At 44.0% G+C, this 15,237-nt stretch overlaps 1 protein-coding gene across 1 annotated transcript in view; it reads left to right on the forward strand.

The window, feature by feature from the left end:
• Positions 1-15,237, forward strand: part of rnf123 (ring finger protein 123) — a 160,507-nt gene that overhangs the window by 103,659 nt on the left and 41,611 nt on the right. Inside the window, exon 37 of the mRNA XM_080000678.1 lies at positions 9,319-9,539. Coding sequence (XP_079856804.1) covers positions 9,319-9,539 — 221 coding nt within the window. The remainder of the gene's footprint in view (positions 1-9,318; positions 9,540-15,237) is intronic.

Below are 15,237 nucleotides of genomic sequence, written 5' to 3' on the forward strand. Positions count from 1 at the left end.
TATGAATATATTAAACAACTATGGAAAATGAACATATAAATTATCAAGCTAAATTCAAGAGCTACTTTCTCAGACTCAGGCCTGGCTCAAGGCCTTTGCTTTTGGTACAAAACAAAATGGGACATTTCTATTTTGCTTGGCTTGAACTCTTCAAAGCCCTTAGTTTCGAGAAAGATGTCATACACGTATTGTTATAGTGGTATTAGAAACAAGCTTAGCCCCCCACTGCTTGCAGTTGACACTTGACACTGGGATGAAATCCTAGTCTCATTTGGAATTTTCTTTGTAAAATATATTTTGAATGTGAAAGACATTGGGTCATGTAAGCAACTATAAGATTGCCTGGGATGAAATCCAAACTGTGGTTTCCCCATTTCTTTCTTTCAAGCTTAGCTTTGGAATTCATGCCTTATTAAAGCTCAACCTTGCATAAATCTGAGTTGCACAGACCAGGCTTTCACAGATATTGATATTACCATATTGCGTTGGCACTAAAAAAACATGATGGTGTCATTGTGGACCACATTATATGAGATGCGGTTTTAATTGACTCTGTTTGAGTTAAAAAAGTTGTATAACAGTATAATTGTTACTCCCAGTAGACTAAAGAGACAAAGTTTTTAATAGGTTCTTGGCTGACGAAAAGGAACAGATTTAACAGTGAAGGGACTGGTTCTGTTAGAAATTCAAGTCAATTACAATACAATGATACACTGGATCTGATGCTAATAGGGGGCTGCACACACAGAGTCCAGTCTAACAACTCAACACTTCCAATATTTTTGCCTTCCTCTGCTCAACTTATTTGCTTTATTTTTTTCTTGGTCACTTAAGGTGCTGGGCATATTCTTTTATCCGTCGTTGCTGTTCATTTTTGACTGTGTGTTTACTGGCCACTACTGGCTACGAAGGACACAACGGTACATGTTATGCTATCAAACTGTTCGCTACGCCGCCTACGGTTCAATACGCACACGGTATTAGGGTATCACATTAGAAGTCCGCCGGACGCATTGGCGCGGCGTACGGGCGAGGCTTGCCGTAACTGCACGCATCCTATTAAATCCACTGTTGGATTCACACGCCACTTGCCACATCAGTGGCGTGGTGTCCGCGGGGAGCCACGCTGCATTTCACTCAAGCAATCAATCAAGGTTTCCAGTGGTAAAAATAACCCCCTGGGATGGCCCTGTCCCTTTTTATTACAAACTTCTCTTCAGACACTCGCTCTCACTCCCACCTGGCGCATGTCTCACTTCCCTCTCTCCTTCCACACTCTGACTCTCTGCCATGTCACGGAACCCTCCCTCTAGAGACCTGTGCCAATTACCCACCATCCTGGACACCTCCCCTCCAATCAGATATATTTATGCACATTTTAACAACCCACCAATGAACTTGAACCTACGTTTCCTCCTTCCCCCACAGTCATACACACAGAGTGTTACACTAGTTATTTATGGCAGACCACGATAAAAACATTTTTTTACACCTTTACATTTTTCTTTTTTTTTTTTGTATTTTTTCTTAAATATAAAGATACCGTACCATTACCCCAAAACCATGATACATACCGAACCGTGTGCCCACTGTACTGTTGCATCCCTACTCGGTACGCTGCTTTATCAAATACGCTGTGACTTTCACTACTTGCTTAATCTTTGCATTCTTGTCTGAAATAGCCAGACCCATGCACCAGCAATGGAAACAGCATAGAGGAGCACAATAACGCAAATATATTGAATGGATGTTTCTTAGCAAGTGGCAGCTAATTAAACTGTTAAATACCAGAAATAAGGGCATTTTGAACCAAATAACGTAATGGAATACCACTTTGAGATATATCTCCGTTATCCGTGCAGGACCATTCGTATTTGAATGATCCCCTGTTGGGTAAAAGACAAGTTAGTATCGTAACTTTAACAAACCCGAAGTTGTAACCAAAATTCTATTTCTAGTTCTATTTCTTTCTCCACAACATTGTGGACATTTTAATTCTAATGTGTTCATGGCAATTTTGGTGATAAATACCGATTGTTCTTTTTGCGGAAAGTAGCGGGCGCTCTGCAGCAGGCAAAAAGAAATCAATTAATAGATAACGACAACGTTCATCTAGTTTATTGAAGCTTTCATTCAAAGCATTCTTGGAGGCTTTTTCGCCTTGTCAGTTGAATAATTGTTGCGGCTTTGTTAAGGTTTAATTAAAGGCTAAACACTGTTTACTGGATTGCTGTTGGTGGGAAACAGGGGCCTTTGACTGAGCCACGCTCTGTGACATTTTCCAGCGATGACGACACACTATGACTCACATTGGTCTTCTGTGCGAATGTTTCTCAAAAAGCCTTTGTTCATCCGTTTCGGCCAGCGAAGCCTCGGGGGGTGCGGGAAAAATATCGAGACAGCCTAGTTTTAAGATATTTTGCATGGCCATATCGTATCGATACACAGACACGTTGAGTATCAATATTTCATGATATAAATTGCAAACACAAATTGCAGTTTTTGGTAGTAGAATAATAAAATCTAGAAAATTCAGTCAACAAAACCGCTTGTTCTTGGTGACGCTTTGTGTTTCCAATAGAAACATTGCGGAGTGGCGGAGCTGGAATCAGCACCAGGAAGCCCCAGACTCCTGAAGAAAAACTAGCGACGGCAACAAACGACGCGATCAGCAACGACGTTCGTCCACGTCATGCGTATGCGACAGTTATCATTTCCTTATATTTAAGAGCCCGCAGGCTTGGCCACGAACTCTTTCCCAATGGAGGATATTGATTTCTGTTCATTTATGTACGTAAGCAGCCATTACAGCTACGTAGCGAGTATCATTTTCATTGCCAGCCACCCACTGTTTGTTTGTTGATACATAAAAGATGTTCCACCATTGGGGGGGGGGGGGGGGTTGATTTTATTTGAATATTCACAATGCCACTGGTGAAAATGGGTGGAAAAAGGCATAACGCTGTTGAGCTCATCGCATACAAAGTAAATATTTTAATAACGGCGCCGTTGGATGTAAACATAACACGTGTCGGACGCACGCTGCCGTGTGCGCAACTTCAAGTCATGAGACCAAAGCGGAGAAAAAAGACGCGTTTTATGCAATACTTGGCGCATTGTAAACCATAAAGAATCGCGATGCTATCCTATCGGGACCCCAAGTATCGCGATAGTATGATATCGTGAGATATCTGGCGCCCCCCCAGGTTAAGCCGCAGGTGAGCTACAGCCTGAAGAGGAATCACTTGGTGTTTAACGACAGGCAAGAGACGTGAAGACAGGGGGACAAACAACACCAGAGGTGGAGAGAGAAAAGATAATGAATACAGAAGCACACGGAAGCGAGACGCGGGGGTTTAGCCTGGCTGGATGCGAGAACGACATCAACAAAAAAATAAATAAAAATGCGCAGAGATGGTCGGAGATAGAAGAGGACAGAGTGTGTGTCTAATCTCAAAGCAGTTTTTCTGTGTGAACCGACAGCGGTACGGTGGTGATAAGGTCAGCGTGGATTTGACAGGTAAAATGTCACCCCGGTCCCTCGTGGCTCTCTTTGGATTCCCAATGTGAAGAACACAGATGACCTGTCCACTCCGTCCGCTTGGGTTACGCCTAGGGCAGAGCGGACTGCAGTGGTGGTTGGACGCCACATGTTTTTGAGAGGTATTCCTTTGTTCTAAAAGAAACTCGGCACCTGGATTTGCCATGTTTTTGATCCTTTTTTTAATTATTTGTATGTATGTATGTGTGTGCGTGCGTGCGTGCGTGCGTGCGTGCGTGGGTGCGTGCACTAGGGGTTGTGCAACAACAACGTCATGTCGACCCGCCGTTGTATGATATGATGGTCTCACGTACACAAAGCACTGTTCAACTTTGTATTGTATTGAAAGGTTTGCACTGCCGGCGAATGTACGCTGCATCGTATTGTTTTGCAACAGAAGGTAACCAACATGCAAATTGTTTGATCATGCCAGCGATCAAGTTTCGCACACGGAGAAAAATATTGGAAGAAATTTGAAAACGCTACGAGACGACTCAACAAATAGGTTGCAGCTAGCAGCAAGCGTAAAATTGAGCCGAAATGAAACCGATCTGGTTTTATAGAACTCCACTCGTGTCCCCACAATTACAGCACTTTTGCAGTTTGTCATTTTAAATTTGTCCTCGTGATGACTGCTGATCAGAGTCCAGTCAAAAGTGACAACCCATTACTTCCCAGACTGTTCTGCTTGCTCAGTGCTGCCGCCCATGGCTGAGACTGTTATTGCAACCGATTTCATTACATCTTTTTTTCTTTTTTTTTTTTAAACAAGTCCACATGGGTGAGCTGCGGTTGACTTGCGGTATTCGGGTCAACTAGTCGACTAGTCATGTGTGTCTTGCGAGCACGTCTGTCTTGTGTTACTGTATGTGTGACTGTTTGTGTGCGTGTGTGTTAGTGTAAGAGAGCTTTTGGCCCGGCTGTTCCAGGGCGGTGTATCAGAGCGAGCGGTGAGTCAGCCCCGCACCCAGAGGGCACCGATGGTATCGCTGCTCTTCCTCCAATAAATCCGCAAATAAACTTCAGCACAGTCCCTGCAGATGTTGTAGCAGCTGAAAATACATGCAGTCGATGATTTGTGATTTTTACCTCGTTAACAGTTTAGGTTATTTATTTATAAATTGACTTTTTATTTCTTATGGCTACACTTTTAAAACAGGGAAAAGGGAAACACCAACATTTTCAAATCTTCATTTATATGTGATTCGATTTATTATATTTTTATCACTTGCAACCTCTAAACGCGCTCTTAAATGGTTGAGATGCTTTGCATTTGTATTTCTGGTTTTTTTTTTGCATCGAAAATCTTAATACAGGTTTATGGCTTGCAGTATTTATTCATCTTTTTCATTTGTTATCTATATCGAATTTATTTATGTATATATATATATATATATATATATATATATATATATATATATATATATATATATATATATACACACACACACACACACACACACACACACACACACACACACACACACACACACACACACACACACACACACACACACACACACACACACACACACACACGTGTGAATCGTGACACAATATTCCTCCCATGTACACCCACACACAACCTTCACACGTATGCCGTGTCTTTGAAGGTGGGAGGAACCAGCACATGACGATATGAAAGAATAAGGCCAAAGCTCTGCTCAGACAAACAGATGGCTGCAGAGAAGCTGGTTGAGTTTCCCCTGGGACGGCCACGATGCTAGACGGTCACATTTTGAGTGGGTTTGCACTACAAAGTGTCTCTCATGTCACGGATGAGCCCAAACCTGAAATGGACCTCCTGCTCCAAAATTAAAACAGAGCAATCATTGGCTGGGTAATACCGCAGAGTGCGGTGGAATGGAGGAGGCTCTATCACGAGTATACAGCACAGCATCATTTAACATTCATGAAGAGCACATGCTCCAAAGGTCTCCAAAGTTTTGAGTTTATGAATTGAGTCTGGTCTGGTCAGAACCCCTCAAGTTATTAAGAGATTAGGACCAGAAAATGGTCAATTATATTTTATTTTTGTCAGTTGATTATTGTCAACACATCATTCGGCACAAGGTTAGGAAAATAGATAAATATTTATCAAAATCAAAATCGAAAATCTAACCGTAAAATAAAATGGTGATAATCAAGATGGGGGGATTGTGAGACAATCAGTGTGCCACCAGAACAATGGTACTTTGTAATCAGACATGCTGTGGAACCTTCCATCACAAGGTCAGCAGAGTATACTGTATATGTATATACTGGATGTGTTTGTGTGAGGGATCAATATAATGTTTCTCGTTTTAAATAATGTAGTGAAATGAAAAATCTTTGCTTTATCTTTAAATACTCTGAACCTGTGAAATAAAACATTGAGAAACTGAGTGTGACAAGAATGTGGAACTATACCGTATAAGATTGACTAGGTGTGTGTGTGTGTGTGTGTGTGTGTGTGTGTGTGTGTGTGTGTGTGTGTGTGTGTGTGTGTGTGTGTGTGTGTGTGTGTGTGTGTGTGTGTGTGTGTTTCACATGTCATGTTCTACTCAAGCTGAAAGAGATGGTGGGTGGGCGGAGACATTTTGCCTCACAGCTTGGGAGTGTGTGTGTGTGCGTGCGTGCGTGCGTGCGTGCGTGCGTGCGCGCGCGTCGGAGAAAGAGAGAGAGAGAGAGAGAAACTGGCATACACATTTACATGTGCTCTAGTTTGTGTTTATGTGAGCATACTTTGTGCTTCTGTGTGCATGTGAGTGAATGCATGTTTGATTGAGGATGTGCTATTTCTGGTGTGTGTGTGTGTGTGTGTGTGTGTGTGTGTGTGTGTGTGTGTGTGTGTGTGTGTGTAGGTGGGTGTCTTCGTGTCTAACATGGCTTCGTATCCCGCTGTGACCAGCGATCACGACAGCATCACAGATCGTCTGCGGCTTCTCAATGTGATCCATGAAAAGTACCTCTTCACGCCTTGAGTGCTAACATGAGCGTGAAACATAGCACTGGCATTCCTCAAAATTATTGCTATTCCGAGGAGCCCACTGTATAATTTATTCATGCCCTTTAATTAATACTGGTGACTAGAAATTCACCTTCCTGCAGGATGGAACTTTCATCAATATGATATTACCTGAACACAACTTTGAAGCACCTGATCCCACACATCTCTGCGTGTCTCTCCGTGTTTCTCAGCCTTGCATCATGGTGAGCTGGCAACAGGGAAGTAGTGAGGAGAATGGGAAGAGGGAGGGAGGGAGGAAACGAGGGAAACGCTCAGAGAAACAAGCGGCGGCACTCACCGGGAATGGGCCGAGTGCAAGGGGACGCAGGAGAGCAAGGGAGCAGAGGAATTGTCTTGAGAAGAGAGAGGGACAAAGAAAGACGGGGGTGACGGGAGAACAAGCGATAGAACTGGGAAAGAGAACGATAGAAGGGGGGAGAGAGACAAAGAATGAGGGAGGGAGAAATGTGGAGAAAGAAAGAGAAATACGGGCGGGGGGGTTGCAGAATAATGGTCATTGGACGAGAACAGAAACAAAAGTGAGGGGGGGCGGCAGAAAAAAGGAGTGAAGCAAGTGTAGCGCTGTTTTGAGTGGGAGAGTGAGGGAGGGAGGGAGAGCCCGGTCCTGTGGAAAGCCCTGCTATAAAAGATTGATGCGTGCAGGTTGATTGAGTGGCGCCGCAGGGGTGAGCGCTACGCGGGGGGAGGAGGGGAGGGGGGGGGTTCATTAGCAAGAGGACCAGTGATGGGTGGGGGGGGGGGGACTTCCATAGAAGTCTCTCTGGGGGGGTGGGTGGGAGAGAGATTGGTTTCACATGCCTGACATAGCGGGGGGGAATGAGAGAAGGGACTCGCAGGTATAGATATAGAGCAAGCTGGAGGGGTGAGGAGGAAACGGGCGGAGGTACAAAGGGGAGACGAACGGGGGGGGGAGGGGGGTGGAGAGGGGGTGAGTCTTCCAGCGCCGGCGAAGCGATAGCGAGTGGGAGGGCGATTGGTCTCACACGTCTCCGCATCGCGGGGGGAAGGAAAGAAGGGACTCGCTGATAGAGATAGAGAGAAAGCTGGAGGGTACGACAGAGAGGGCAGAGCGGGCGCCTCGATGGAGGTTGAGTTCTGTGCGCGATTGTGTGAGATCGGGCGGGTTGAGACGGACAAAATGATGTTTTCTTTAAAAAAAAAAAATAATAGAAAAAGAGCGGCGTTGCATCGATTCGATTGGTCGGCTTCCAGGAAAGTGTGGTGGAGAAGTTCCAAAGTGGTGGGAGTGATGTTCCTGCAGGCTGCTCCCTCCCCTCCACCCCCTGGTTCGCTGTGCAGAGTGGGTTTAATGGATTCAACTTCACTCTGTTTCCCTCATCGGCTGCAGAGAGACGGGCTCACGCTGATCGCTGCTAATTTGATCACATTGAGTGACGGATGGGGAGAGAAATGTATTTGTTTCTGTATCGGTTCATGTTTACACCACGGGTTCTCAACTTTTTTTTTTTTCTTTTTGAAGCCCACAACCCCAGTTTTTACACCCCGGAATTCTCACAACAGCGGCAGTTGGAGCGCGTGACAAGCGGTCTTCTTGTTCTCACCGTTATAAGATAGCGCCATCATTAGAGAATGTACTGTTAATGGCTGTTTGGATCATAGTTTCACTGTTACCTACACTGAGTACAGATACCAAATCAATTATGTCACAGTACATATCTTCTCAGGTTTCTCGGGTTGGGCCCCCAGAGACAAACTCTTATTAAATCGGGGAGGTGGGGGGTGTGGGATTCCCCCAGGTTGGCACGGAAGCGCGGCGTTCAGATCTCCACTGCTCCGCCGCGCTCCGTGGAGGAGTGTGCGCTGGCCGCGGCACCGGTCGTGACGCATCTCTCGTCGCGACGTGTCTCAAAAGTCTTGTTAATCATTTACGTGATAGTTTAGGCTAATGGATCTGATCGCATTATATATATGTTTTTTTTTTTGATATCCGATCCAGTGATTTTTTTGCCAGTATCGGATCGATACTGAGTATCAGATCGATGCATCCCTAATCTCAAGTAACCCCTTGTGGAGTCGTGACCGCAGCATTTAGAATATCTGTCTCTTCCTGTGCTAGTTCTGCATACTAATTCTGTAGCAATTACTTGGTTTAGTACTTTATGGAAGTGGACTGTGGCAATCAACTATCTATTGATCTATCAGTCCATTTTTTTTCCTTTCCTCAGACAATGCATTTCACTGGCACTTGTGATTCAAAACAGGGATCCTAACTCAGAACCTATGGAACACGTTCGAGAGAACCTTGTTCGGGCTGAGGTGGAATAGGCGGGAATCCCCTTTAATGGAAGACAGATTACAGTTCTGCAATGTCATTTAGGTAGAAATGAGCAAGGCCTCTGTTTGCTTCAAAACAAAGACATTAGTTATTGAGAGCAGCGATACAGCCCTGCGGCCACCAGGAGTTAATGCACGGAGGTCCTGTCGTTCTTCACCAGGCGTGTGATTTAGATGCGATCCGACAACTATCACCCGCGTTGGGCAACATTAGTTTGCTTTATGAGAACGTTTCACTTTTGTAAAACATTATGTTTCAGAAGCACATCATGTTCCCCACTTGCCTTCCAGATGTTCTCCGTCTACGTCCTTATCCTCTGCGCTGTCCAACAGGCTTCCGTGTTTCCGTTGCTACAGTAGTAGACGTTGCTTTATATATTTCCTGACGGAGGATTCATGTTGTCCATCTTGCCTGACTCACCATCTCTCTGTCCTTCCCTTTCCCCTACTTCCCTCTCTCTCTCTCCAACAGGGTATCCAGAGCAGCCTCCGTGCTGCTGTCCGACCCCTGTTTCCAGCTCCACTCTATCCAGCACCTGTTGGGCGAGGGGGGGGATTCCACCGGCTCTTCTGCAACATTGGCCCCCAGTGTACCTCCAGTGGTGGCCCTGGGTTCTGTAGTGGCCCCTCCGATCCACCCGGCCCCCGGTGTTACCGGCCCCGCAGACCGCAAACACTTCTCCTTGCACGCCTGTAAGTTATAAAAGGACACACTAGATTGTAGGGCTGAATCATATAGATGTTGAATTCAATATCCGAGGTAGTCAAAGGGAATTTTACATATGAATATAAAAATACTGGGAGCACTCCATGGCAAAAAGTAGTTTAACTTTAAAGTAACTAAATCACAATTACAAACGCCAGTCATTGGAGGTTAATTGCCAGTTTAGCGGTATGCGCCAGCTATAAAAGCGGTCCGGAGATTTTCACTTTAATATGTGATTTTTCAAAGCATGACAACCCAACCAACTGGGGTGTGTAGAACGGGACCTTCACCGACACCGACCGGGCGTGGTTTGCTGATGCAGCCAGTAATTGAGTGTCTTCATTTAAATTGAATCTGTTGGGGGGGGGGGGGGGCTCAGCTAAATCCACACCTTGGACATACTTTTCTCTAGGGGTCAAGCTTCACTTGAAATGTATTTAGGACTACCTTCATCAATGGCCAAATGGTTTGGACACGAGAAATGGAGGCAGACATTGAGGGTAAATATTGCATGTAGCTTCTTCCCAGGAACTGTTTTTATTTACTTTATCAGTTTTAAGCCTTCTTTATTTTTCTCTTTCATCCATTTAGAAAGTACCTGCAGAATGCAACTCTCCCCAATACCTGTGTTTTTCTGTTTACGGCTCAAAAACATTCTTCTCATGCCTTGTTCAAGACGACATGACGTGAAAATGTTGCCAAATGTTTTAAAACTCTGTGTTCAAGGTTTGTAGACATAAAAAGGCCAGCTTATCATTTTGGGGGGAGATTGGATGGATAAGGAAGAGAAGATAGATCAAAAGAAATTCAGCATTGTAAGAATTCCACGGCGAGCTGGAAGAGACAGAAGTGGTGAGATACAGAGAAAGCTGATGGGGGGGGGGGTGCATACATGCCAAGAGTAATGTTGTGTCAAACTATGCAGACTTATTCAACTGGGTCAGCTCGGCGCCGCCGCTCGCCAGGCTTTAATTGCCGTTTTATTTAGAGAAACATCAATCTCACAGCCTGCGACGCCGAAGACGGCGCCACAAACAGTGTGAAACCAACAGTGCCTCAGCTGCCAATCACCACACCAGTGTGTTCACGCCGCACAGAGACGGCGATCTCAGGGACACGCTCGTCTTAAATCTCTGAAAGCCATTCTGCCGTGGAAGGCTGAGTGGCCCATGCATGGTAACGCAAAGTGGAAAAACATTTTATTGTCTCATAACTGGTCCTCAGAGCAGGCATTCTCTGCGCTGCTTCGTATCAACCCCTCAGTGAGCTACGCATTAGGCCACGGCCCACGTTTGATAAGGTTCAGTCTCTGGGACCCTAATGTGAAGATTTTTTTTATTGTTCTACACTATAGTTACAGAAATAACAGTGAAACTATGATCAAAACAGTCTGGTAAATTAAATTATAGGGAGGTTTAAGTATTGATCATTTAGCTGGAGACACTCTGGAACATCTTGAAGTACCCCTCTGGTCCCCAGACCCCACATTTGAGAACCACTGCCTTTGAGCAACCTTTAACACTCTGTGTCGTCAGCAATTCATTGCTGCTTAATTAATTACGACATTTAAATAGATATGATAAAAATGGATGGTTTGTGTGTGTGTGTGTGTGTGTGCGTGTGTGTGTGTGTGTGTCTGTGTGTCTGTGTGTGTGTGTTGTTTGTTGTTACTCACAAGTCTGTTGTAGAAATCAAGGTGACTGGGATTCAATCCGTCTGGGGTGGAGTGGCATAGTCACCACGGCAGCCATCTCCTGTTGTCGTGGCAACCCACGCTGTTTCCATGGTCACCTTGTGGGGCATCATCTGGAGTACTTGAGTTGTCTTTGTGTGTGTGTGTGTGTGTGTGTGTGTGTGTGTGTGTGTGTGTGTGTGTGTGTGTGTGTGTGTGTGTGTGTGTGTGTGTGTGTGTGTGTGTGTGTGTGTGTGTGTGTGTGTGTGTGTGTGTGGAGTATATATAGTGTATGTACAGTATGATATGATAATATGTCTTGATATGTCACCTGCCACACTATTTCCTACATCTGGGTTGGTCTACATTTTTAGAAGTCCAAAGGATACCTTTGTTTACCTTTAGTCCCCAATGCCTTTTGACAGCTGAACGTGTGTGTGTGTAGGGGGGATATGTGATCGGATGGACGGCCATTTTGTGGGATAATCGTGTTCAATTATTGCTTTGCATGGTTGTATGACAGGGACTATCAGGCCATGTTGCAAGACTGGATGCACCCTAATGTATGTTACGAACACAGTTCCGTCATGATCTTCCAACACCTAGCCCCCATTCCAACTGCTAAACAAATGTATCATCAACACCAGGACGCCTGTCAAGGCCTCCCCCATCTGCCGAACATCATAGAACCTTGGTGGGGCTTCCTAGAGGCATCGATGACCTACTGCAACTACCGCATTAAGACTTGTGTGGAATATGTTCAGGGTTAGCATTATGTTTTTTCGCCAGGACGTCTCGTGTTTTGCTTTATGCTTAGAAACCAGCTGTGGAAGACTGGTGTTATTTTCCTTCATGGTACACTGTGCTTCTTGCAACAGGGCCACATTAACTCAGTAGATTGCACAATGCGGACATTTTATTTGATCACCCTCTGACCCTAACTGCCACATCGCCATGATTAATTTGGGTTAGTAACTTTTTTTAGTTTGGTAAAATTTTTTAGTTGATTGGTAGCTAATTGTTCAACCTTTTCCACACATTTCTATATGTTGAATTTGTGATTTGACAATTTAAATATACATTTTTAGATTAGATCTTTATATTTCTATCTGAAATTATAGTAGAATATTTTAACATGAGTTAACATTGATTTATATCCCTCTGTCTCAAAATGTAAAAATGAATTAGTCCTTAGTCCTAGTTTTGGGTCTGTGTGCCAAGATGTGAATTTGGGCCCATCAGTAATGTGGCTAACACAGGCATTTGGACGCCACATACAAAACACGCTGCAACAAGGACATGTTCTGCAAAAACCAAAGGCTCTGCCCAAAGCAAGCTCCCTGCCATAGAAATGTATGCGACACAAGAAGTGCCCTCTGCAAAAATCCACAGCACAAATGTTTCCTTGGCCCAAAGGCCAGTCTGAATTGTGCTTCTGACATAAAATAATTTCACACGGTAGTAAAACTTCCGTGGCCCGTATTATTTCTCCCGCATTTATTTTCTCGCAGCACATTTTGTATTTTGTCGTTTTTTCTGTACATGGAAAAAGCACATGTGCCCAGGGTTAATCAGGTCATTTTGGAAGACAGACAGCAGATCAATATTCCGCTCTCGTCTGATTTAAAGGAGACAAGGGATTGTGAGATCAATATTGTTTGCATTAACTGGAGATAATATCTCATATTTTTATTCAGTTGGCGTGTGAATGTGTACCCTACCCTAACCGCTTCCACTTTAACGCCACTTTAAACTCATCAACACTGTCTGGAAATCAGCATTGCTGTTCCCTTCTGCCATGGAAGCTGTGTGTGTGTGTGTGTGTGTGTGTGTGTGTGTGTGTGTGTGTGTGTGTGTGTGTGTGTGTGTGTGTGTGTGTGTGTGTGTGTGTGTGTGTGTGTGTGTGTGTGTGTGTGTGTGTGTGTGTGTGTGTGTGTGTATGTGAGAGAGGTTGCGTTTTTGGGGTATTCTGGGTTTTGAGGCGACAGTTGTTGCCATTGATGACATGTGTTCATATTTCCGTCAGTGAGTTGACAGTCCCCTGCCCCCCAGCGATGTCTCTGCCCTTTCGTCCCTTCCCCACTTTGTCATTTGATGTCTTTGTCATTTTGCCCCGTTGCCCTGAGCCCAGACAGTCTGCTGTGTGAGAAACGCTCGTTTTTACCCTCAACGTTTTCATCTTCTTTAATTCCCAATCTGTCTGTCCGCTTTTCTTTCTATCGTAGCTTTCGCAAATTCTATATTTTCCCCAACCTCAGCTATTCTGTGATACTAGTTGTTTATTATATTTGTTGTCTGCCTCTGTTGGTTTCTCTTTGGCTTGTTTTTCTCGCTGCCTTTGACTCACGTGTCCAATAGCAGTGGGTGCATTCTTAGTGACCCGGCCCTTTATGTTGCTTCTCAGCCACTGTAGGTAGATGTAAAATCAATTCTTCAAAGAGGTAAGAGGGAGTCGGGAAATCATCATTTTATATAATTTCTCTCAGCAGCGTTATAAAGACTATTATCTACTTTGGACAAATCATCGTTCAAACAGCGATGCCTGGACTCTGATTCGGGTAGCGGTGAATATCCAGTTGTTTTTGCAATCGTAGTTAATTTTATTTGATTGCAGGAATAGGCAGAGGTTATTTACTTTAAAAACATCCTTGACAAGGACACATTTACTTGTAGTTAACTGAACTTCCCTCCAGGGATTAATAAAGTGTTATCTTATCAACAACAAAAACATGAATTGATTTTTTTAGCTCTCTGACACATAGATTTACGACTTAGAAATTAAAATTGGGCCTTGATCGCTGTTTCATTTTATGATGTAATTTGATGTGAAACAGCGATAGTTGGGTAAATTTTTTCGGTCAGGGAATGCGAGTTACACTAAACATGGTAGATTATCCTTCATGGGACTCTTGCAGTGTATTGTTCTCTGCTCTTGCGACATAACAGACAGATATTAGTAGCCTTACTTACAATACATGCAGGCAGAATGACCACGAAACCCCAAAAAAACCTTATTGATCCGAAGCATTTCCTGTGTGTGTGTGTGTGTGTGTGTGTGTGTGTGTGTGTGTGTGTGTGTGTGTGTGTCTGTGTGTGTCTGCGTGCGTGCGTGCGTGCGTGTGTGCGTGTGTGTGTGTGTGTGTGGAGGCACTGTAATCTCTTAGCCATGAATGCATTATGGATGAGGTCCTGAACTACTACACACGTTGTGTGTTTCTGCTTGTTTCAAGAAACAACAAGGGAGGAGAGCAAACACCATACTATAATTTTTGTATTGTTTATTTACAGGTGCATTTACTATGTGTACATACAGTTGTGTGCTATATTATAATTAGTCGTTTACCTGTATAAATAGTTTATTGACTGTAGTGCAAGATTTATCTCCAGCTCATGCTCAAGGTGACATTAACAAAAGGTGTCTTACAATATATTGCAAAGAGATTTTAATTCAGTGAACACAGCGTATATCAAGATTCTGCTTCAGACCACAATTCGCTTTGTCGCAGCTAAATATATCTGCTATTAGGCTATTTTCAGAGCCCCATGGCATATTCATTACCATGCAATTGATTAGTACATGCATTTTTAACCAGGGAAGTCCCAGTGGGAATCGAATCCCTTACCGTTGCATTGTCACCGCCATTGTGTCCATTGAGCCGAACATGACTTCAACACAACACTTCATTAATCCATGGTGAGAGATTCAGGTAAACCTCATCACAACCTTACAATGAGGCTCCAAATAGTTTTTGTTCTTCATATTCAGTGCGGAACAGAATACAAAACTCTTATTTCGGAAGAAGTGATGAAAGTGACAGGTTAATGGAAGCCACAAAAGCGCTGCTTTACAAACAATAAACAAAAAACATCAGCCCTTGCCGCGTTCTTCACTGTCACATGCCGTGATTTCGAAGCACTTTGGACAGCAAGAGCAGCATGCAGAGAAAATGTCTTGTGAAAGAAGAATAAATGGGTAGAAAATTTAAAAACTTCCTGTAACTGCCTATTTGCAC

Source organism: Zeus faber, assembly GCF_960531495.2.
Source record: "Zeus faber genome assembly, chromosome: 5".
NCBI classification, from domain to species: domain Eukaryota; kingdom Metazoa; phylum Chordata; class Actinopteri; order Zeiformes; family Zeidae; genus Zeus; species Zeus faber.